General features: G+C 51.0%; 1 protein-coding gene and 2 pseudogenes across 1 annotated transcript; 1 reads left to right on the top strand and 2 right to left on the bottom strand.

Annotated features, from left to right (window-relative positions):
* Window positions 1-11994: 11994 nt before the first annotated feature.
* LOC132014599 (zinc finger and BTB domain-containing protein 1-like) lies at window positions 11995-14034 on the bottom strand (annotated as a pseudogene).
* Window positions 14035-14836: 802 nt separating this feature from the next.
* On the bottom strand, window positions 14837-19763 carry GSDMC (gasdermin C). The gene is made up of 6 exons (XM_059395527.1): window positions 19703-19763; window positions 19549-19620; window positions 18882-18917; window positions 17075-17254; window positions 16107-16180; window positions 14837-15205 (listed from the first exon to the last, which is right to left on the bottom strand). The coding sequence occupies exons 1-6, from the start codon at window positions 19761-19763 to the stop codon at window positions 14837-14839; spliced, it is 792 nt and encodes a 263-aa protein (XP_059251510.1).
* A 516-nt stretch (window positions 19764-20279) lies between these two features.
* LOC132014597 (small ribosomal subunit protein uS10-like) overlaps window positions 20280-21159 on the top strand; it is a 7889-nt pseudogene continuing 7009 nt past the window's right edge.

Genomic DNA, 21159 nt, shown 5'->3' with positions numbered 1-21159 from the left:
TTTGTAGAAAGCCCCTTGGATCTGTCCTTCTGAAGGTGGACAAGGGGAGTATTCATCCACCAGTGTCCATCTGTGGTTGGTCAAAGTTGACAATAGGAGGCCTGCCCCCACCCTTCTTTATCCTTCTCTCTCTGCCCTCAGTCATATCTCCCAAAGTAGCACATTTGTTAGTGATACCTGGGAAAGTCATGCTGTTGATCAATGTGCTTGACCAAAGTGAAATCTTAGAGCATGTTCAGCTCTGAGGAGGTCCTGGGTTCCCATAACCAGTGTCGGCACTCTCCTGTGTATCACTCTTCATGGCAGGAATTAACAAAGCGATCGCAGACTTTTTGTTTTGTGCCTGTGTCGTACCCCAGATGGTTGGTTCCATTAGAGCAGGACCAGGTCTGTTCCCTGCACTGTTATATTCCCAGTGTCCAGATGTAAACAATTACTAGATTGATTTTAATCACTGTACAGTATAGTTGAAGATACTAAGGGCTATGGGAAAATTAAGGTAGATTGGGAGGGCTGGACAGAAGATCAGTTAGCAATTTAGTAGGATGGACAAGTCTTGCCTCATGAGAGTCCAGACTGAAATAGGGAAGGAAGTTAGCAGTGTGGGTATCTGGGGAGAGGTGTCCCAGATAGAGCTGAGAACAAGGGCAGACACCTCAAAGCAAGAGAGTGCCTGATGACCAGAGGATGTCAGGGAGAGAGGTGGGTCGGAGGGGTAATGAGATCAGATCATGTAAAGCCATAGCAGCCACCAGAGGACTTTAGATTTTGCTCTGAGGCATCAGAAGGCTCTGGGTAAGGAGTGATATAAACTGATATATTTGATAAGTTTTAACTCTTTTAACTCTCTAACTGCCTTGCCAAGAACAGATTGAGATGAGGCAAGACAGAGGCAAGGAGACCAGTTAAGGAATTCCAAGAGGCAATTAGTCAGTCTAGGCAAGGAATAAAGGCAGATCATTGCAGTGGGTGTGGGGAGGAGGCACAAGATTCGGTATATATTTTGAGGGAGAGCCCCAGGTGTCCCCCACAGATTAGAGTTAAGAATGATCCAAGTTTGGGGCTTGAACACCTGGAAGGAGGGACGGGTTGGGAAAGAAGTGGGAAGGAGGGGAGTGGAGCATATTTGGCAGGAGCAGCGAGATTATCTCTGGCTCAGTAAGCACTAGCATCTTTCACTACTTAAGCGCTTTTGCCCTAAGATTCTGGCCCCCGTTAGTCCAGAGGGGGAGTGTTTTTCCAGGAGCATTAGGCAGCAAGAGGGTGGGAGATGGGAGGGGGCATGGAAGGTGGACACCAAAACGGTTTGGACAGGGGAAAGACTCCACTGTATGGGTTCTGGTCCCCCTTCTACCTGTCTGGGGCTTTATGACTCATTCTCCCTATTTCTAAGGTCCCACCTCAGATTTGGAAAAGCTGCTCAGGCAACACTGGCCTCTGGGCGGTGCCCTATGTGCTTTGGCAAGTCCAAAGAAAGGGAAGAGCTGCACAGGGATGGTCAAAGGCAGAGAGATGCTTCTTCTTTCAGACCCGGATGGCTATAAGGCAGCTCATCCACACCACCTCCTCTGCTGGCCACCAGCTCAGAGCTCCTGGAGACTCTGACTTAGCTGCTGAAAGGGGATTTTAGACAAGGACCGTCCTGTGAGTACGGTTAGGGCTCTCTAGAGGGTCCTATGAAGGGAGGAAAATAATTTTGAGGGGCCACTGTATGTGAGCATGTTATTGAGGGGTACAAACACATAGAGTGCTGGTTCACAGTCTTCTTGAGAGCTTCAGGTTCCTGGGTATGATCTGAGACTGGCCCCTGTAATCAGAGGGCAGGGAGAGAGACCTAAGAAAGCAGGAGGCCACTTCAGGTCGGTAGTTTTAATGTCAGTGAAGGGAACTTACACACAGGTCTTGTCTTGGGCAGCAACAAGATGAATGGGCACGGACCCTCCAAATCTTAAAAGTGTATAAAGAGGCCCTAACTGTGTTCATTTATACACCATGCGGGTGTTTTCAACATCGCATCAGCATCTCAAGGCTGTGTCCTTGCAGCAGGCTCTGGGAGCAGAAGAGGCAAGCGGAACCCTCTCTCCAAGGTCAGGGGAGGATGTGAGGAGGCTGGGAGCGCCTGGTCCAGCTCACAGGTCAGCTGGCAGTCGCGTCTTTTTGACGATGTTCTCTAACATGGATCCTTTAACCTCTGGTTTACAGGAGAGGAAACAGAAGTTCGGACAGGTTGCGAAACTTGCCTAGGTTCACACCGCTACCTCAAGACGAAGATGATGTGTATGAATGCATGGGAATAATACTGCAGGGCAGATGTTACCAAAATGTCAATACTGCTTGTATCTGGGAAGCCGAGTTACGGAGACTCAAACGTTCTTCTTACATTTCTGAGACCTTTTTTTTTTTTTTAACAAGGGTCCTTGCTTTGACGGTGAGGTAAGTTTGATCAGGGGGAACAAACATATACTGTGATCGCCGGGCCGAGGCGAAACCGAGGGATCCGTGCCGGGTTTTGCTTCGGCTGCGGAAGGCTCTGCGGAGGAAAGAGAACTGAGCTAGGCCTGCAAGACCGGAAACCGGAAACCGACGCGCACCCTCGGGCTCGGCCATTCCCGCGGCGCGCGCACGCCACGCACACAAATGGGCGCGCGCACGCACGCACGCGCAGGCGCACTCCTTCACAGCGCCTGTACGTCACGGCCATGGTGGGTCGCGTGAGTTTTACCAGCGACTCTTCTTACTGTGGAAAGAGTCCGCTTGCCGCTGTGTGGCGTTGCTGGATAGGACCCCGCACGTTCCCACCACCGGACAAGTCTATAGGGAGGGCCCAGCCCAGGAGTCGCAGCCTGCAGGCCCCTGCGGGCCGAGTGGAACTTTCCCCCCATGTCCCTCATCCTGCGCGGGGAAAGCACGCGTTAAGGGGAGGCTGTCAGGTCCTCTGTGCACCTGCGGAAAGGTCCTGCAGCTTCCTCCGGAGTAGCCGGACGATCAGTAACGTCCGCATCACGCAATGATAGCTGACAGCCAAGCGTTGTTCTGGGCACTTGATGGACAACTTTTAAGTCTCCACTATGGTCAAGTGAGCTAGGGGTTCTTGGGCCCATTTCATCGGGGGGTTATGTTGCAGGAGGAGAAGGCACAGAGAGGGAGTAACTGGCCCAGGGCTACACAGCTGTCGGTGGTGGGGCGCTGGATGGAGCCCAGGCTGTTCCGGAACCAGCTTCTGCTGCCTCTCAAGGAAGAGTTCTGATCCAAGGTGAGACCCTACACTGATGGGTGTCCCTGCCCCCTCGCATCTGGATGGGTGACTAATGTCAGGAGACCAGTTCTGAAAGAGATGGAGGAGAGCATGTGAGCCAGTCCTGGTGGAGCCCATAATCACCTATGGCTGCCTGGGGCAGCGGCTCCCCAGAGGCAGAAGGACTGGAACCCTAGGGGAGGATGTGGCACCCTTCTCGGGCATTATTGGCCTGGAGGGCTACAGGGCTGGGTGCAGCCCAGCATCTGCAGCCCTGCGAGGGACCCAGAGAGTGCAGACAGCTGTGGCACCAGGTCAGGGTCCCACATGAGTTGCTGGCTGGGCCCTGCAGCTCCAGTCCACAGCTCTCCAGCAGGCTCAGGGAGAGGGATACATCCTCACTCTGCAGGGATGAGAGGACTTCCAGTGGGAGACAGAAGGTCGTTTCCTCCATCTGACTAAAGTTTGGTTCTAAGATGCTCTCCACCCGCAAGGAACCACCCAGAATGAACAGACAAGTCTCCCAGGTCCTGCATCAGTGGAATCCACCCTCCTGGGGCCAGTGCTCCCCCATCTCCTACTACAGCTGAGGCTTGGCAAAGTAGTGTACCCCCCACCCCCACCCCGGATGCATGGGTGGCTCAGTTGGTTAGGTGACTGCCTTTGGCTCAGGTCATGATTCCAGGGTCCTGGGTTCTAGTCCAGCATCCGGCTCCCTGCTCAGTGGGGAGCCCACTTCTCCCTCTCCCTCTGCTTCTGCCCCTCCCGCTCATGCTCTCTCAATAAAAGCTTTAAAAAAAAAATAGTGAACCACCAAAACTGCTCTTCCCACACTGGCTGGAGTCATTGGTTTCCAACGCTCTCCAGTAACTCCCAGCCTCTGCTGGTACTCTTCTGCCAGGATTCTGCCTGCCTTCCCCAACCCCCAGCTTTTCATCCTTGAATTCATGAACTGCATGGAGGCTCACTCCCTGGAAAATGCCCCAAGCCCTGTAGTTGGTGTCCTCATAGCTGCTTGTTTGAGCTAAAGCAGGTGCTGTCTGTTGTCACTGGTTTGCTTAGTCCCTCAACCAGACTGTGAGGGGTGGAACCTCTTTCACCTTCGTATTCTCATCCCCAGCAGAGAGCCTGGTGACACAAGTTATGGACTCAGCATAATCAGTAAATCCATGCATGAGTGAATGTGGCCCACACAGCAGAGGCTGCACAGGCCTGGGGGCTCAGAAGTCAGAGCCAGGGTGTGCCCCCCTCTGTGAGTGAGGGCTGATAAAGGGCTCTCCTGGGACTCGGGACTGGACCCCTGCAAACCACTTGGGATATTTCCCCGGATGTCCTCCCTCCACACCCCATCTTGGTGGCTCTCACCAGCTCCAGTTGCTGGGGTGTGATCCGTCTCTCCTGACTGGCTCAGCAGGCAATGTTGGGTGTCACTGAGCACTGTTGAGAGATAGGGTTTGGGGACCACCAGGCATATGAGGCATCCTGTGTGTCCCAGGAATGGCTGGGATACTGGAGCCCTAAGGTGGAGACAAGTTCCACTAGGTACCTCTCGGGCCATCCTCCCTGAGAAGGTTCAAGAAGGTAGGAACTTGCTTGCTTGGATGTGCTAAGTTCCCACCCCTTCCAACCCCTCAGTTTTCCTAAAACATGATCCATGAAGGGTGGATGGTCGGTTTCATTTTATGAAGGAAGGTCTTTCTGCTCCCCAGTGGCTTTGGAAGATGGTTGTTAACTAGGATAATGGTGATTCCTCATCCTGTCAGGGGCAAAACTATGATAAGAAACCAGGTTGGCCCGATTCCAAACCTGAAGCATCAGTCTTGGGGAACAGCATGCCTCTAGGCCCGTGGGGGCATCTCTGCCCCGCAATCTCCTTTTCATGCCTGGGGAGGGACCTAATGGACATTAGGCACCTATGATGTACAGACATATGAGACAGACCGTAACACTTGCTTTTATGGCACTTACAATTCTGGCAGGGGGAGCCTGAAGATAAATAGTGAACACAGTCAGCCTTGTGAATATCTGGGGGAAAGAGTATGCGACCGGGCAGAGGGACTACCCAGTGCAAAGATCCTGAGGCCGAAGCCAGGTGACTTATTCAAGCAATGACAGCACGGGGAGTGCCGTGCTGGAGTGCAGGAAGCAAGATGGAAAGTCATGAAGGCTAGTGGGAAGAGGACTGTCAAGGTGCAGCTGACAGAAGCTGATGGGGAGCTGTGGCCTCTGTGTATGGGGACAGGGCCAAGGCCTTACTGGTCAGCAGCACTAGCAGTTGTGAGGAAGCACTGGGACTCTGGGCAGCATCTGTCCGTCAGGGAGCCTGCGGAGATGAATGGCTACTGCTTCACTTCTGGCCCCCCAGTCTCACGCTGGTTCCTCTTTTGGAGGAGTCTCACCCAGAACCCAGGGAAGGGGGTTCTGGGAAATGAAGATCCTAAGATAACAACAGAACAGCCCGGCCCGGGCTTCAAAGCCTCTGTCCTCCTGACTGCCCAAGGGCTTCTGTCCACACGGCAGGCCATCAGTGTGGGGATCCTGTTCCTAGCTCCCTCTGTGAGTCTCACCTCCATTCCGGGCTGGAGCAGGGCCTCTGTTAGACACTGTCATGCTATCGGTAATTCTCTGTCCATATTGGTGTGCTGTCTGCTCCCACTACAGACTGAAAGAAGAGAGTGGCTGGTACCTGTTCACACACAGCAGATGCTGAGACAACCATCACCGAAGGAAGCGCTGGAGCGTCCTGCAAGGTCAGTGTCACTCAAGGCACAAGCAAAATGAGAAAAAGGGGGCTGGGCTTTTCCATGCCTACTTTGGGCAGAGCTTGGACAGAGACTCAGATGTGAGTGGAAATGGCCTGCGACCATCTAGAGCACAGAACAAACAGGAGAAGGCTCACTCGGAGGGGGTGAGCAGGGAACACAGGGGCTGCTGGGTAGGGGTCTTGCGAGGACTTCCCTCTGGGCTCTTCCTTCCTACCCCAGCCCCTTGTCATTCCTCTTACCCACAAGAGCTCCAAGAATGCAGAGGATGGCCCTGCCTTTCGAGGTCAGCAGGCTACCTGAAGGGTTCCTGCCAGTGCTTAGGATGAAGCCCCCAGGGCCAACCAGCTGTCCCAGCACCCCAGTATCCAGATCCTGTTCCATCTGCAGGGCAGAGGCAAAGGGGAGTAAGGACAGGCTGTGGGTCTCATCCTCTGTCCCCTGGCCCCACACCCAACCACACAACCACCCAAGCTCCTGTTCTCCATCCCCTGGCACCGTGTGCCCTCTGATGCCAGTGAGGATGGAATGAGTCTGGGTTCTGATGCCAGCAGTGCTGAGCCAGGTCCCCCCCTTTGGGATTTAGTGAGCAAATGTTCAGTGGGAGTCTGACACAGAAGCTGGCACAGGTCTGTGCCTGGTCACCACAGGGCCGGCCTCACCATGCCATCCAAGGCTGGGCACTACCGAGACTCAGAGCACATCCCGTTCCTGCTCCTCATTCCCCTGTTCCTCCCCCATTTCCTGGATCCGTCCTCAGTCCGTGGTCTGGCCTGTGGGCCCCTTACTGTGTCCTGGAGTTCCTGCAGGGCCTGAGGGTCTTAGAGCAGCTTTGGGAGGGCTCTTAGCAGTGGATGCTGCAGCTCTGTGGGCAGTGTGGTCAGGTCCTGCAAATGGGTACCTGTCTCCTTCTGCAGGCCCTGGAAGTTGGGCTCCTCACCGAGGGCCCAGCTGTAGGCTGCAGCGTGGAGAGAGGATAGGCATCCCCAGCTCCTGGGCCCAGATCCCCTGCCCAGGGTCAGCCTGCTCGGATCCTCCGCCTAACCAGGAGGTCCTGGTGTCACAGTCCTGGCCTGGTGAGGCTCCCACCTCACGCAGGGCTCTCTTGTGTCCCTTCTCACCACCCACTCCCTTGTCCCTGGGCCCCTGGGCTCTCTGCTGATGGTGGACCTTCCCATCCCAACCTGCTCTTCAGAGCGGCTTCATTGGAGGCCTCAAGCTGGCTGGAGCCTTGGGCTTTTCTCTCCTCCCACTGATCCCTACTCCAGCCTGGAGGACCTGAGCTGGCAGACAGACCTCGGCCAGGAGAGCCCAGCTGGCCTGGTGGGCCCAGGCCACCTCATCAGAGTTTCCCAGGTGTGAGGGAAAACCATGGGTGTGTGTACAGTCAGTGTGGAGCTGCGGGTCACCCTACTATCCCCTGTCATCTGCAGTGGCAGCCTAGTGCTCACACCATGGCCCCTGTCATGGCTCCTGCCACCGTCTCCGGGTCTGGATGGACTGGCCACAGGTCAGCTCTGTGGGAAGAGAGGTCCAGGCTGGAGCCAGGTGGCGAGGGGGGCAGGTTTGAGTGTGGCCAAGGCCTCAGCCCTGGGATCCAGTTTGGCCTCCACCACTTACTGGCTGGGTACGACCCCGAGCAAGCCACTAACTTCTAGAGCTTCAGTTGCCCCATCTAAAAAAGGGGAGGGGAGGGTGACAGGGTCTTCCCCCAAGGGTGGTTGTGAGGATTAACCGAGGAACTGCCAACATGGGTCTCTGGCACACAGCAAGCCCTTGACCTGTGTTAAACATTATTGTTGTTTAAAGTTATATTACTTAGCATGCAGCTGGGGACAGCAGGAAGAATAAGATGTTTATCCTTCCCCTACATGGAAGATGGGGGTCCGTGGGGGTCCATTGCGTGCTCCAGGCGAGGCAGTCCAGGGGTCTGTGTGTCTGGGCAGAGGCTGTCCACTTTCTCAGCCACATAAATCTGTCTTTTTTTGCAGCACTCTGCTACCCAGTGGGCCTCTCCTCATGCTTTTACTTGTCTCCTGTCCATCTGAAAGTACCTGGGATGGGGGAGCTGGGCTCCAGCACATCCCTGATGAGGGAGAAGTCTGTAAGGATGAAGGGCGGTGTCCTAAGGCCAGGGGTGACGTCTGCGCTTTTTCCTCACCAGGCAGAAGGGGCGCAGGTATGGGCCTCTGTCCAGGCTGTCCGCAGGTACCAGCTCCTTTCTCCTGCCCAGTTCTCTGGCCACAGTCCTAGCATCCCTTGCAAACAGGGAGGACATGTTCCTGGAGGGGCGAAGAGGGCAGGTGTCCTCCAAAGCCATGTGAAGTCTCTCAGCTGAACTGAATTTCTAGCAGAAGCATGAGGTGTGGGGAGCCCTGAGCAGACTTCCCCCAGGTACTTCTGATGCCGGGCTGGGTTCCAAAGTCAGCAGGTAGGTGGAAATCACAGGTGGCCAAAACCACCCTGGAAATACTGCCCTGGAAATACTGCCCTGGAAATCACTCCCCTCCTGCCAGCATGGGGCCTGGAGAAACTCCAAGGCCAAGAACTTCCTTCTCATAGTTTTAGAACAGGTGTTCCCTTGGGAACATTACTAAATCCCTCTGGTCCTTGGTTTCCTCAGTTGTAAAGCAGAAATTGATTCATATTTATGTAAAATATAGACAATTACTATCTAGAACAGTATATCCTCTATTGGACTGTTATGAGGACTAACAAGTTGATGTTGGCATAGGTTGATAAGCTGATACCCTTTGTATTCTGGCCTTGCTTGCTTTTCTGAGGTGGTGGGTGCCCAGGTGGGTGGGAAGAGGGAGAGGAGGTGGGGTGGCATGAGAAGGGGCACTGCAAGCCAGTGCATGTGTTTTAGGATGAGCACTCACAGCCCAGTGGAAAGGGAGACTGCAGGAGCTTATGACTCCGGTCCAGGGGAGTGAGCCCTGGGCTCCAGCGGGATGTGAGATGCCAGGGGCCAGCCTTGGCACAGCCCCAGGGAAAAGAGGCAGGTGAGGGGCCAGCTTCTCCACTAGGCACGGTGCCCAGGACTCACACTACTTTTAGGGCCCACCAAAATGTTTTAATTTACTTTAAAATCAGAAGAAAGAAACAAGCTTTTAGGTCTGAGAGAGTGTCTTAATTATAGTGTTAATATATTCGTCTTTTTGCCAATAGTCTTTTTTCCTTTTTCTCTCCAACTTAAAGTGAAAGAGAAACTTCCCTGTTGTTGGGAATGGGCCAACACAGCCTTAAATGACAATAGTTGCTATTTTTATGGAGGAAGCTGCCCCCACGCCCCGCAAAAGGGGCTGCGGCGGGGGGGAAGCGCGGGCCTGCTCAGGCCTGCAGGGGACGCCAGAGACGCGTCTGCGCGAGCGTGGAGAGGGGTGGCTGCGGGGCAGTGGCAGAAGGGGCTGGCTAAAGTGATGACCAGGAGGACTTTGCGGGGACCGCCTGGGGGCAGCGCCAGCTCGGAGTCGGGGAGGGAAGTAGACGTTCTCCAGAGGAGGTGGCGGCCAGAGAAGGACGGGCGGGGAGCATCCGGGAGCAGGAGGAAGGGGTGGGGGTGAGGAGTGGCGGGCCTGGAGCAGGTCTGCCCTCCTGCCCGCTGCCCCCTGCCTGCCTCCCAGTCCCGCCACCCCTCCAGGACCCGTGTCCCGGGCCTGCCCACACCCATCTGAGGCCCGGGGCAGCTGCCTGTAGGATGGTGGCTGGATGGTTCTGGACTGTAGGCTGTGCCCAGCGCAGGAAGCCTTTGGAACCCGCGTCCCGCACTACAGGGTTTGCAGCCCTATGCAGGGGTCCTGGTCCTCCCCCTTCTCCAGTCCTGACCCTGACACGTGGGGTGATCCTCCAGCTTCCAATGAGGGCGTGTGGACCTAAATTAATACTTATGCTTTGTGTTCTTTTGTTTTTAGATTATTAATTATTTTTATTAACATAATGCATTATTTGCCGCAGCGGTACAGGTCTGTGGGTCATCAGGCTTACACACTTCACAGCACTCACCATAGCCCATACCCTCCCCAGCATCCGTCAGGCAGCCACCTCATCCCCCTACCACAGCAGCCCTCAGTTTGTTTTGTCAGATTGAGAGTCTCTTGTTTGTCTTCCTCCAGTTCCTATCTTGCTTCATTTTTTCCTTCCCTACCCCTCAAACCCCTCAGCCTGCCCTCAAATTCCTCATATCAGGGAGATCATATGATAGTTGTCTTTCTCGGATTGACTTACTGAAGCTGATCTGATCCTGCCCCCTCTTTTATGCCGCCCCCACTTCTGTTGCTTCTTCCCAGAAACGATCACTTGTTTTGGTAATTACCTCCCTTATTTCTTGTTGAAAGGGCATTCTTGAGATGTAATTCACAAGCCATACAGTTCACCCCTTGAAAGTGTACAAGTCATTGGCTTTAGTATGTTTACAGAATGGTGCAGCCATGACCACAGCCCGTTTTAGAACCTTTTCATTACTCCTCATGCTAACTACTGATAGACTTTCTGGTCTGTCTGGATTTGCCTGTTCTAGATATTTCATATGAACAGGATAATATAATATGTGGCCTTTTGTGTCTCACATCTCTTAACAATAAGCTTGCTCAGTTGTGGCATTGTCCATGGACTTACACCAAGGGAGATGAGGATTTCAGGTCCCCTTGGCTCTACACCACAGCACAGGTCCCATCAAATTGTGACTATGTAAACACTACTCAGCTTTAATAAAGCATAATTATTTTTCCTTTCCTGTAGGATTTTTGTTTTGTTTCTCATTGTCACTTTTTGTTTTTCCTTCTACTTTCTATGTACCTAATTAAATCCAAAATTCCTTACATCTGGTATTTAATATCCCAGATTCAAGGTATTTTATCAATTTCCTCTTCCTGGAGAAATCTCCCCCAAAGCCTTCCTGTCTGCTCAGATGGGGACGACTTGTCCTTTGTGCCCTCTCCAGCCCCACTGTCACCCTGGGAATCCCCCTGTCTCTATTCTACACTTCATCTTTTCCCCGTAGCCAGTGTCTTCCTCCTGGGTCTCTCTCATTTTGTTGTATCACATCCTCTCAACTGAGCCACTAACTAACCAGCTGAGCCACTCAGGCACCCCTTAAAGTTATGCTTATGTTTGATCTTTTGTAGATAACATTTATTCTTCTCCCTGGATTTTTACTCTGTCCTGCATGTTCTGAAACATCACACAGATGTGTTTTGATATGGTCTCATTTTCATCCATTTGTGTCAGGTATGTGATGGGTTCTTTAAATCTGGAAACTCATATTCTGGTTATGGGATATTTTATTGAATTATCTTGTTGATAATTTCCTCGCCACTTATGTGTGTGTGTTCTCTTTTTGAGAACTTGTTTTACCCAGCTGTTAGGCTTCCTAAACTGCTCTTCTAAATTCCTTTTTTCCCTCTTTCTTATTTTTCGTCTTATGACTTTTTACTTTACCTGTTGGGAAAGCTCCTCAACTTTACTTTCTGATCCTTCTATTGAGTTTTTATTATAATAGTTTAATTTCTTTTTTTTAAATAAAAAAACTAAAGTTTAATAGACATTGAAGGGGTAATGACCACTTGTAGTCTACATTGAAAAGTAATTTTATTTTATTTTTTTAAAGAAGTCATTTATTTATCTGAGGTTGTGGGGAGAGCACGAGAACACAAGCAGAGGTAGTGGCAGAGGGAGAGGGAGAAGCAGGTCCCTGCTGGGCAGGGAGCCCATCAGTGGGACCCTGGGATCTTGACTTGAGCTGAAGGCAGAGCCTCAAGGGACTGAGCCACCCAGGCGCCCCCAAAGTAATTTTAATCATATCTAAAACAAATGAAAATCAACAAATTCTATTAAGAAATAATAAAAATGATAAACATTTAATAACACCTAAAATGTAGATAGGACCCCAAACAAAAGTATTAAAATGGCCTTGAAATTTTTTCCCAACAATTCATCTCATAAAATCAATTTCGAAATAGCTCTTATCCTTTGGTTTGGTGTTTTGTCTGCTATCAACTAGGCATTATTAGTACAGTAGAAAATCACTTCTATTCTTTGCAAATGGTTGGCATTATCACGTAATCGCCTATCTTTCCTCAGATTAAATTTCACTCTGTATGTTCCACACGTATGCAGATGAGCATCCGGGTCCTGTTCAGCTGTTCCTGTCTGGGCATATCGGAAAGCAGACCTGGCATGTAGCCCCGCCAGCAGTTAAATGAGAACTCATGTGCCGTAAGGGGTCATGTTTTCTGAGGTTTCCTTGATCACAGGTGGACCAGACATGCCTTATGGTCTTATGTGCTTTCCACGTGTCCAACAAACAGACTGTTTTAACTTCGTATGGACAGTATCGTGTTCTCTTGAGTGATGCCGCTGATAAAAATCCTTTTCCACGTGGATTACAGAAATGCCTTCATCTGTGGTCTCTCATTTTCTTCCACGATGGCATCTTAAAACACATCCTGGTCTAGGCAGCAAGGCATGTGTTCAAGCACTAGATTTTCAGTTTCAGAACACTGGCCACAATTAGGATGTTGACGAGGACAGGCAGAATGTTTAAATAAAATTGGTTTTTTGGGATACTGTTTATCTGGAAACGATTGTCTCTAAAATCATCCAGCATTTCCACAAACACATCTCTTGTGACTGCTCATGGGGACTCTCTCCCACGTGCATCTTCTCCTCGGTATTTCCTAAGCCCGTTCCTTGTCAGGTTGTGGGGTTCTCCTCATCTTTGCCTGGGGTCCTGAAGCTGCCTGCCCTTAACGAGGATCTGTCCACATTTCCCCCACACACAGATATGTTCAGTGTGTTTGGCTGAAGAACGAGATGACAGGTCCGTGGCTACTGTCAGTGCGCGCAGCTCACAGGATGCCTGGGCTGTTAGAGGACCATCAGCATGGTCCATCAGCATTTATCAACATCCACCGTTTCAGACTTTTCCTACCACTTTTCTTAATAGTGGTACCTTCTTCAGCCTAGTGTCTGCGGGCTTACCAACTCATCGTTATCAGTGGATTCATTACAGTCTTTATCAGTAACTTTAATAGTGTTAAAGTCTTTCGGTTCAGCTGTAGGGGCATCTTCTGGGCCATCTAGGTAAGGATTCTTTCCCTCTCTGCAGCTCTGCTTTTTCTCCGCTGGCTAGTTTAGACTCCACCATGCCCTCTTTCTGCTCCTGGCGGTTGCAGTGAAATCAGCAGCAGCCTGGCTGGTGTCTCCTCCGTATTCAGCTGTCTGTGTACAAAATGTTTTAGAAGATGCCTTTTCACCACATTTGGCATGGGTAGTACCATTTTTCCATCTCTAATATCTACTATTTTATGGTAGGATCTTGTGTTTTGGTGTGAATGTCTTTAATGCAGGTTAGCCCATGCTCATCTCGAAATTTTTTTAGAGCTAAAGCCAAATCCCCAACTATCACACCTAAAACTCCGTCCAAAGTGCCGTGACATGGGATCTTTTGGACTAGATAATTTAGATGCTGAACGTTTTCTTACATACATCAGATAGTGGTTTGGGAAAATTGCCTGACTGTAAAGACTTCATCAGGCTCTCAAGTGCGTGGTACTGTTGAACTTGGCTCTGCACACCACCTTTTGGCTTCACTGCCATTTCTAGCCACTGTACCTTACCCCAAAATAACCATTTTTCTCTTCTGTTTGCTAGAAGCAGAAGGCGAACATTTTGAACTAGAACAGTCTGCATCCTGTATGTCTTCTAAGCAGTCGGGGACGTTGTACATCTGTAGGCAGCTCATCGCCACTTTAACCTGCTCAAAACTGGAGGGAGCGGTCATAGTTTTCCCTAAATACATGAATTGCAAAATGAGATCAGAACACTCAACACTAATATGTTGCTGAGATTCAGTTGTGCCGTCCTGTGCTGACAGTTCAAGAAAAACAGTCTGAAAGGGGAGCTACAGGCAGCCAGAACAGCTTTATGTGCTTGAAAGTGAATGTCATGGACTACTGCCCAGCAATCATGGAGAAAACCCCACTCCGTTTGGTAGTTTAGCTGCTGGAGGATGGAGCTGTGGGTGGGCTTTGCCATCATCTGTTAATTAGAGACCTGCTGCTGCAGGAATGGAGCTGAGGAGGTTTTAAGGAGTTGAAGGAAAGGCGGGCGGAGGCGAGGGGGCCCCTGAGGGGCAGTGGCCGTGGCATATGACGTTTGGATAATAGTTTTCATTTCTGAGACCTCTTTTTTTGTTCTCTCATTGTTCCTTTTAATTTTTTTAAAAGATTTTATTTATTTATTTGACAGAAGAGAGACAGCAAGAGAAGGAACACAAGCAGGAGAAGTAGGAGAGGGAGAAACAGGCCCCCTGTCTGTTGAGTAGGGAGCTTGATGCGGGGCTTGATCCCAGGATAGTGAGATCATGACCTGAGCTGATGGCAGACGCTTAACGACTGAGCCACCCAGACATCCCTCAGTGTTCCCTTTAAAGTAGCTCAAAAAGCACAATTTTGGAAAAGTACATGTGCATACATATGTGCAATATGTACAATACATAGTGATCAATATGCAGGTATAATTTGGGGGGATAATTATTTTTTGAAGCAATTCTGGATGTTTCAAGAAAAAAAAAACCCTCTTGTTTTTGACATTTTACTACCTCTTCCTGGTCACATATCTATCTCTCCCTTCATCAATCACCTTATTATTTGATACATTTCACAGTAAGTTACAGATCCCAGTACATTTCATCCCAAACAATTCATACTGTTCCTAGAGTTCAGTATTTGTTTACATTGTTTTGGAGTAGCTTTAATATATAGCAAAATGCTCATATCTTTAGATACTGTTTGATGAGCTTTGACAATTGCATGAATCCAGATACAGATCTGTCACTTCAGAACGTTCCCTCAGGTGTGCTGATTCCTGGCTCCATGCTACCCGGAACGCCAGAAGTGGTGGCTTTTGGGCCCCTGAGCTCATCAGGGATGCTCCCAGCATAGACTGCGGCGAGGCCAGGCCTCTCTGGACTGACTGTCAGCCGCTGCAGCAGGGAGAGGGTCCCATACAGGGCAGACAGGGTCTGCTTGTCTTCCAGATCCCAGGTTGAACTGGGGCTGTTCAGCTCCATATTCAGGCCACACTCCTGCAGAAGGCCATAGGTGATGGCCAAATCCTCGTCCTGGAGTGTGGCAAGGAGCTCAGGTTTGAGGGTGAAGGGGATATCCTTGAAGTATTTGAAGTTGGGCTCCAGGATGCTCCTTACCTAGAATAAACAGTATCTGATGTTACAGGTCAGCATTTAAGGTTGGAAAGAGAAAATTTGTCCCCAAGAGGGTCAATGCTGGGTAACTGAAAATGGTAAGACTTTTGGAGTCAAGGGGACCAGGAGTCATGTCCTGGTCATGTCCTGTGATCAGTGTGATTGTGGACACATTACTGGAAAACGCTGAGCATTGGTTCCTCATCTGCTAAATGGTTACACTAGCATTTCTCGTGTGGAGTAGTGGCATCTGGAGTTAGATGTGTGTGCATGTGCGTACACGCGGGCAGTGTGTGTATATGGGTATGCATACGTCTGCACCACATATGTACTTACATATAGGTATGAGGGGAGAGAAGGAGAGAGCAATTCTCAAGTGGTAACTGTGTTAATAAAGCAGGGATGTGACTCCAAGCCCCTCAGTTCCCAAACCTGGGTTCCTATATGGCTATTTTAGAACTGGCAGGCCCCTCTGCTGGGGTTGCCAGGGAAATGGAGACCCTCCTAAAGTAGCCTCATAGCCACTGGGCCTGTTCCCTAGAGGCAGTTGCAGCCAGGGATTTCCCGTTGCCAGAGCAGGATCCTGTCTCCCTTCCTGGCAGAAACCTCCATCATCTCTTTTTCCTCAGAGTAATTTTTTTTTTTTTTAAAGATTTTATTTATTTATTTGACAGAGAGAAATCACAAGTAGTGGGAGAGGCAGGCAGAGAGAGAGAGAGGGAAGCAGGCTCCCTGCTGAGCAGAGAACCCGATGCGGGACTCGATCCCAGGACCCTGAGATCATGACCTCAGCCGAAGGCAGCGGCTTAACCCACTGAGCCACCCAGGCGCCCCTCCTCAGAGTCATTCTTAACTCCAGTTTTTTCACCCTCTTCCCTGGGCGTTGCCCCTGGGGATTTCTCACCAGCTCCTGCTGCTGGAGCAGGATCCTCTTCTTCATGGACTGGGCGAGCAGGTCACGTTGGGTGTCACTCAGCACTGGGATTGGGAACATTTGGGGAAAGAGTGATGAAAAGTCATATTTTCCTTTCCCCGCTGTGAACTAGGAGACCCAATGAGAGGGGAACTCTGAGGCAGAGGAATAATCCACTGGTCAAGTTCCCTATACTAGAAAGTCCCCCTTCTACTCTTGGGATGGTCTTCGGGATGCTACATGACATGGTCCAGAGAATGGGATCCTGAGGCCAGAGGCTGGAATCATCCACCCACAGTGATGTGTTGGATGAACTTGGGCCAATCACTTTCTGGGCCTGAAGCTGGTTCTCTGTCCACATGGCAAATTGATCTCACTAAGCCTGCCAGACTTTGGAGAGAGGTGATATGTGAGGATGAAGATCATGATATTTGAAGGGTTTTGGAGAAGTGGCATCTAACCCATGGCTTTTATGAGGTCTGCCGGCCAAACTTGTGACTTTTGTATATGTCCCCCAGATCACTCTTACCCATTATGGCTTCAAGGAGGTAAGTGATGTGAAATCTTTCCTGGATCCATAGGTCTCTTATGTCCTCTTGCATCTCATTTAAGATTTTGCCACCAAAGCTATCCGGAGGATCCCAGGGGTTCCTATCCAGCTGTAGGAGATTGGTGTTATTGGTAGTATGATACTACTACTAGTACAACTAGTATTGTTAAATAATTTTGTCTGTGTCTTTTAAGGCTGTATGTGATTAACAAGGTTGGGGAGGTCAGGGCACTTTACCTGTGCCAGGGGATTCCTCGCAGCCTCAGTATTTGCGACTGCACTCCTTGGCCCTGTCGTGCTTGGGGCCAGTGTCCTGTATCTCTCACATTCTCCTCTTCCCCTGGAATTGCTCCGTCCCTCCTCCTCCCTGTGCCTTGGTAGCAGCATCTCCTAAACCTGCCCCCATTACCACTTTTGATTAGCTCTAGGTAGCTGTAAGAACCCCTCACCTCATCCATGAGGTCCTGCAAAGCCTCTTGGTTCCCAAGCATGTTCAGGATCGTATGGAATATAGCATCCTGAGCGTCCTGTGAGAGCAGGGACAGGGCCTCCAATTCCCAGAAAATCTCCTGCCGTAGGTCCTCAAATTCTGCCCTCAGGAATCAACAATGAGAATGGGTATAATTCTTTGATGAGAACATTCCTGGGATGATCAGCCCTTCCCTATCAGTAGGAGCCCTTTTATCAACCAAGAGCATCTCTGTGGATGGCATGTTTGAGCTCTGAATAGGTTAGAAGTAGCAGACTTCTAACTCTGAGCTCTGAAATGAGAGGGGTAGAAAGCAGGGAGAAGGGATGGAGATTCTGGAAAGCGGTCATGGAAAGTGGGAGAAAATGACCAGCTCATTTCTGGGACATGCGTGACATAACGTGGATTCTCATGTTGGGCCGTTAGAGATGAGGATCTTACGTGCCCTGGGCTCAGTTTCTACATCTGTTAAATGGGCATGTTAAAAGGATTAAATTGAGTTTACATATGGAAAATGCTTGGGGTAATACTGGGTGCACATGACTTATCCTTCTTATTGTGTAATTCTCCTTGTATCGTCTATATTCACAGACAGTTTTAACCAAAGAACTGGGGTGCCTGAGTGGCTCAGTCAGTTGGGCGTCTGCCTTTGGCTCAGGTCATGATCTCAGCATCTGGGGTTGAGCCCCATGTCGGGCTTCCTGCTCTGCGGTGAGTCTGTTTCTTCCTGGCCCTCTGCTCATGCTCTTTGTCTCTGTCTCTCTTTCTCCCCCTGTGTCTCTCAAATAAATAATTTTTTTTTTTTAAAGAGTTAACCAAGCAAAGAATTTGGGGCTCTCTGCTTCTGCTAGCAGACTTCAGGTGGCCTCAAGATGATTTGCTGACTGAGGGGCCAGCGGGATGGGAGCTGCAGTGACACAGGCGTTTCTCTTTGGGTTACTGCTGTATCCCTAGGGCTCAGAATAATGCCTGTTGCCCACTGAGTTCTTCATGGATGTTTGTCGCAGGCAGGCAGAAGTGAATAAAAGAATGAATAAGCAGATTGGACAAGAGCATCTCTTTGGAAGAAGAGCTCAGTGTTCTGAGTTGAATGGAAATTCCAATTTGGGTTCTCAGCTTTGCAGCTTCCTACCGTGGAAGTCCCTTAATTCCCTCTTAGTAGACACTCATCTTACAGGAGGACTCTGCATTCTCTTCCTGGAAAGAGAAGCACAAGTGATCATCTCTTTTCTCCTGCTTAGATCGGCTTTTGAGACACTTTGGAGGCTTCTGTCCTCTCTCCACTTCCTCTTGCCTGTCCTCTTCCTGCCCCAGTCTGGGTCCATCCCTCCAACCCCATGGCCTTCCTGCACCTTTCCTGTTCCACAAGAGCTAGGGCCAGGCACTAGGGCCTGGGTGGTCAGGCCAGGGCAGTCTGCCCTGCTGACCGGATGCGGGCAGAATGAGATCGCCCTGCTCTCCTCCAGCAGACACGTACCTATTAGGGGGAGGGGACTGCTTGTGAGGGCGTCCGAAAGAGAAAGTACGTCCCCTGCCCAAGACTTAGCTTCTGAAGACATTCAGTTTCTCTGACCTTCTGCCCCTGACTTCCCTGACCCCTTCCTGTCCATCTACTCCTGCCCTTTGCCCAGGGGCCATATCTCCCACCTCAGGTAGGGACAGCAGAGGCAATCATGGGGGATTTCGTGCAAAGTGGCCTCATGGAGGGCTACATTCCCACCTTCCTGCATTGAAAACCACCACTCACCTGCTGGTAACGGTATAAAACCCATGAACCATTTTGCTGGAAAGAGAAACAGAAATGCTCATTCCCAAAGCCTTACTCTCCTCTTCCCTCGCCGTCTCCCCACCGCTCTCCTTCCTCTGCCCAGCTTTCTCCTCCTCCTCTTCCTACCCCCGCCCCTGCATTTCTCACCTCTTCCCACTACTGCAGTTGACTTGGTGCCTAGGCACATGGAGACCCAGGCAGCACCCCCCGCAGCCCCACAACCCTATCTTAGTGTTCAAAGGAGAAAGGAGGCTTTCTGGTGGCTGAGGCCTGTGCAGGTCAAAGGCCGGGGAGAGTAGGAGGCGGTGGAGGAATCTGGCTGGAAAGATTTCCCTGTGGGTGGTGGGGGCTGAGCCCTGTGCATGGCTCTTACTTGTATCCAGAGGGGGTCAGGGCTCAGCAGGGTCTGAGTTGAGGCAGAGAACTGCCCAGCTCTGGAGCTCACCTTTTGGAAAGGTTTTTGTTTGTTTGCTTGTTTGTTTTTAAGATTATATTTATTGGAGAGAGCTGAGCAGGAGCCAGAGAGCACGAACGGGTGAGGGGCAGAGGGAGAGGGAGGAGGAGACTCCCCACTGAGCAGAGAGCTTGATGTGAGACTGGACCCCAGCACCCTGAGATCGTGACCCGAGCCGAAGCAGATGCTTACAGTCTCCCGACTTGAACACCAAGGCGTGTCCTGGAAAGGTTTTCGGCTTGTAGTCGTCTAGGGTGAGAATATCTGTGTGGGAGGAAGTCAGGCCAGGACAGCCGAGGTTATTCCTGCTGGACTGCTTCACAGCCCGGCACCTACAGCCCCAGACCGCCCCCTCCAGGCCGCCTGTGGCCGCTCTTCTCAGTGGGGCCTGGGGACCCCTCCATCATAGTCCCCCGTGATGCTGGCTAAAACTCAGAACCCCCAACCTGACTCTGAAGAAGAGCCTGGAACCCACCTTTTCTGCAAGCACCTTCGTTGGTCACTGTGCTCTCTGACACTGCAGCACTGTCTCTGTAAGGTAAAGGTAATTGGCTTTGTCCCTCCTTTTTTGGGTAGGATGGTCTGTCTGGTGCTCTTCGTCTTACTCTCCTGAGGTCTCCTCCTTTCCCTGTTTCTGCTCCCAATCCTGTCTGGGAAGACATGGGTGATTTCACGCTCTCTGTGAGAATTGTGCTGATACAAGATGTTGCAGAGAGGATACTACAGAGAATAGTGTGTGTGTGTGTGTGTGTGTGTGTACCTCTGTGTGTGTGTGTGTGTGTGTGCGGGCATGCGTGTGTGAAGGGAGGGTGCTGGGGCACTGAGGCGAGCGAGGGAGAGCCCCTGCCTTATGCTCCGAGGACATTATGTCTGCAGCTCGGTTTGGGATCCTGCTGATATCTCAGGGGCTTTGACCCGAGGCGATGGGGAGCCCGGAGAGCTCCCTGGGGCTCCCCAGGTGAACTGCTGAGAGTGGCTTGAGTGAGTCCTTGACTGAATAGGGACGATGGGATGGGGCTGCACTTCGCCCAGTGCTAAGGACACCTCTGCGCTGGGTCCCTCTTTGTCCCTCTCCATGTGGGAGACTGTCTCTGTATCTCCCCCGGCAGCGTTTCAGGCCGTGCCGGGCGGGAGGGGGCCGTGGGTGGTAGGGGGTGTGTGTGCCCCCACGGCTGGGAAACGTCCTCAGCCTGCTCCGTGAGTGGGCAGAGCCGCGAGTGGAAGCGTGAGCACGCTGATGCTCCTTCCCATCTCATTTCTCCCCTTCCTTCCCCAGCTGCCTCTTTTCAGCCTCTGCTTACCCCAGCCATTCTCCTCAAAAACAGCCGCTTCCTCTTGTAGGCCAACACTGTGCCCTGTGACAGAGTCAGCATCTTCTCTGTCACTTTGTGAACCTCTCCCTGGCATTGACCCTGGGGAGAGAAAGCAGGCAGTGCGGTCCCGTATGCATGTGATCTTCAAACTCGGGCTCGTGCTCAGAGAACCCAGCATCTTCCTCCTCTCACTCTCCCTTGGTCCTGATTTTCAGGTCCTGCTCTTTAATCCTTCTTCTTCTTCTTTTTTTTTTTTTTTAAAGATTTTATTTATTTATTTGACAGAGATCGCAAATAGGCAGAGAGGCAGGCAGAGGGAGAGAGAGGAGGAAGCAGGCTCCCTGCTGAGCAGAGAGCCTGATGTGGGGCTCGATCCCAGGACCCTGAGATCATGACCTGAGCCGAAGGCAGAGGCTTTAACCCACTGAGCCACCCAGGCGCCCCATAATCCTTCTTGGTCCAGTGTTTTTTTTTTTTTTTTTTTTTTTTT

The sequence above is a fragment of the Mustela nigripes genome, chromosome 3 (genome assembly GCF_022355385.1).
Source record: "Mustela nigripes isolate SB6536 chromosome 3, MUSNIG.SB6536, whole genome shotgun sequence".
NCBI classification, from domain to species: Eukaryota; Metazoa; Chordata; class Mammalia; order Carnivora; family Mustelidae; genus Mustela; species Mustela nigripes.
This window is presented reverse-complemented; position numbering and strand designations above follow the sequence as displayed.

Bases quoted from the DNA above. Each gene is read 5' to 3' on its own strand.
- GSDMC (XM_059395527.1), bottom strand. From the start codon at position 19,763: ATGATGGAGGGGTCCCCAGGCCCCACTGAGAAGAGCGGCCACAGGCGG. The intron at 19,621-19,702 runs GTCTGGGGCTGT...CCTCCCACACAG, and splicing joins CAGGCGGCCTGGAGGGGGCG to ATATTCTCACCCTAGACGAC. The intron at 16,181-17,074 runs GTAATGGGGGCA...TCCCAATCCCAG, and splicing joins CCTAGAGCTAATCAAAAGTG to TGCTGAGTGACACCCAACGT.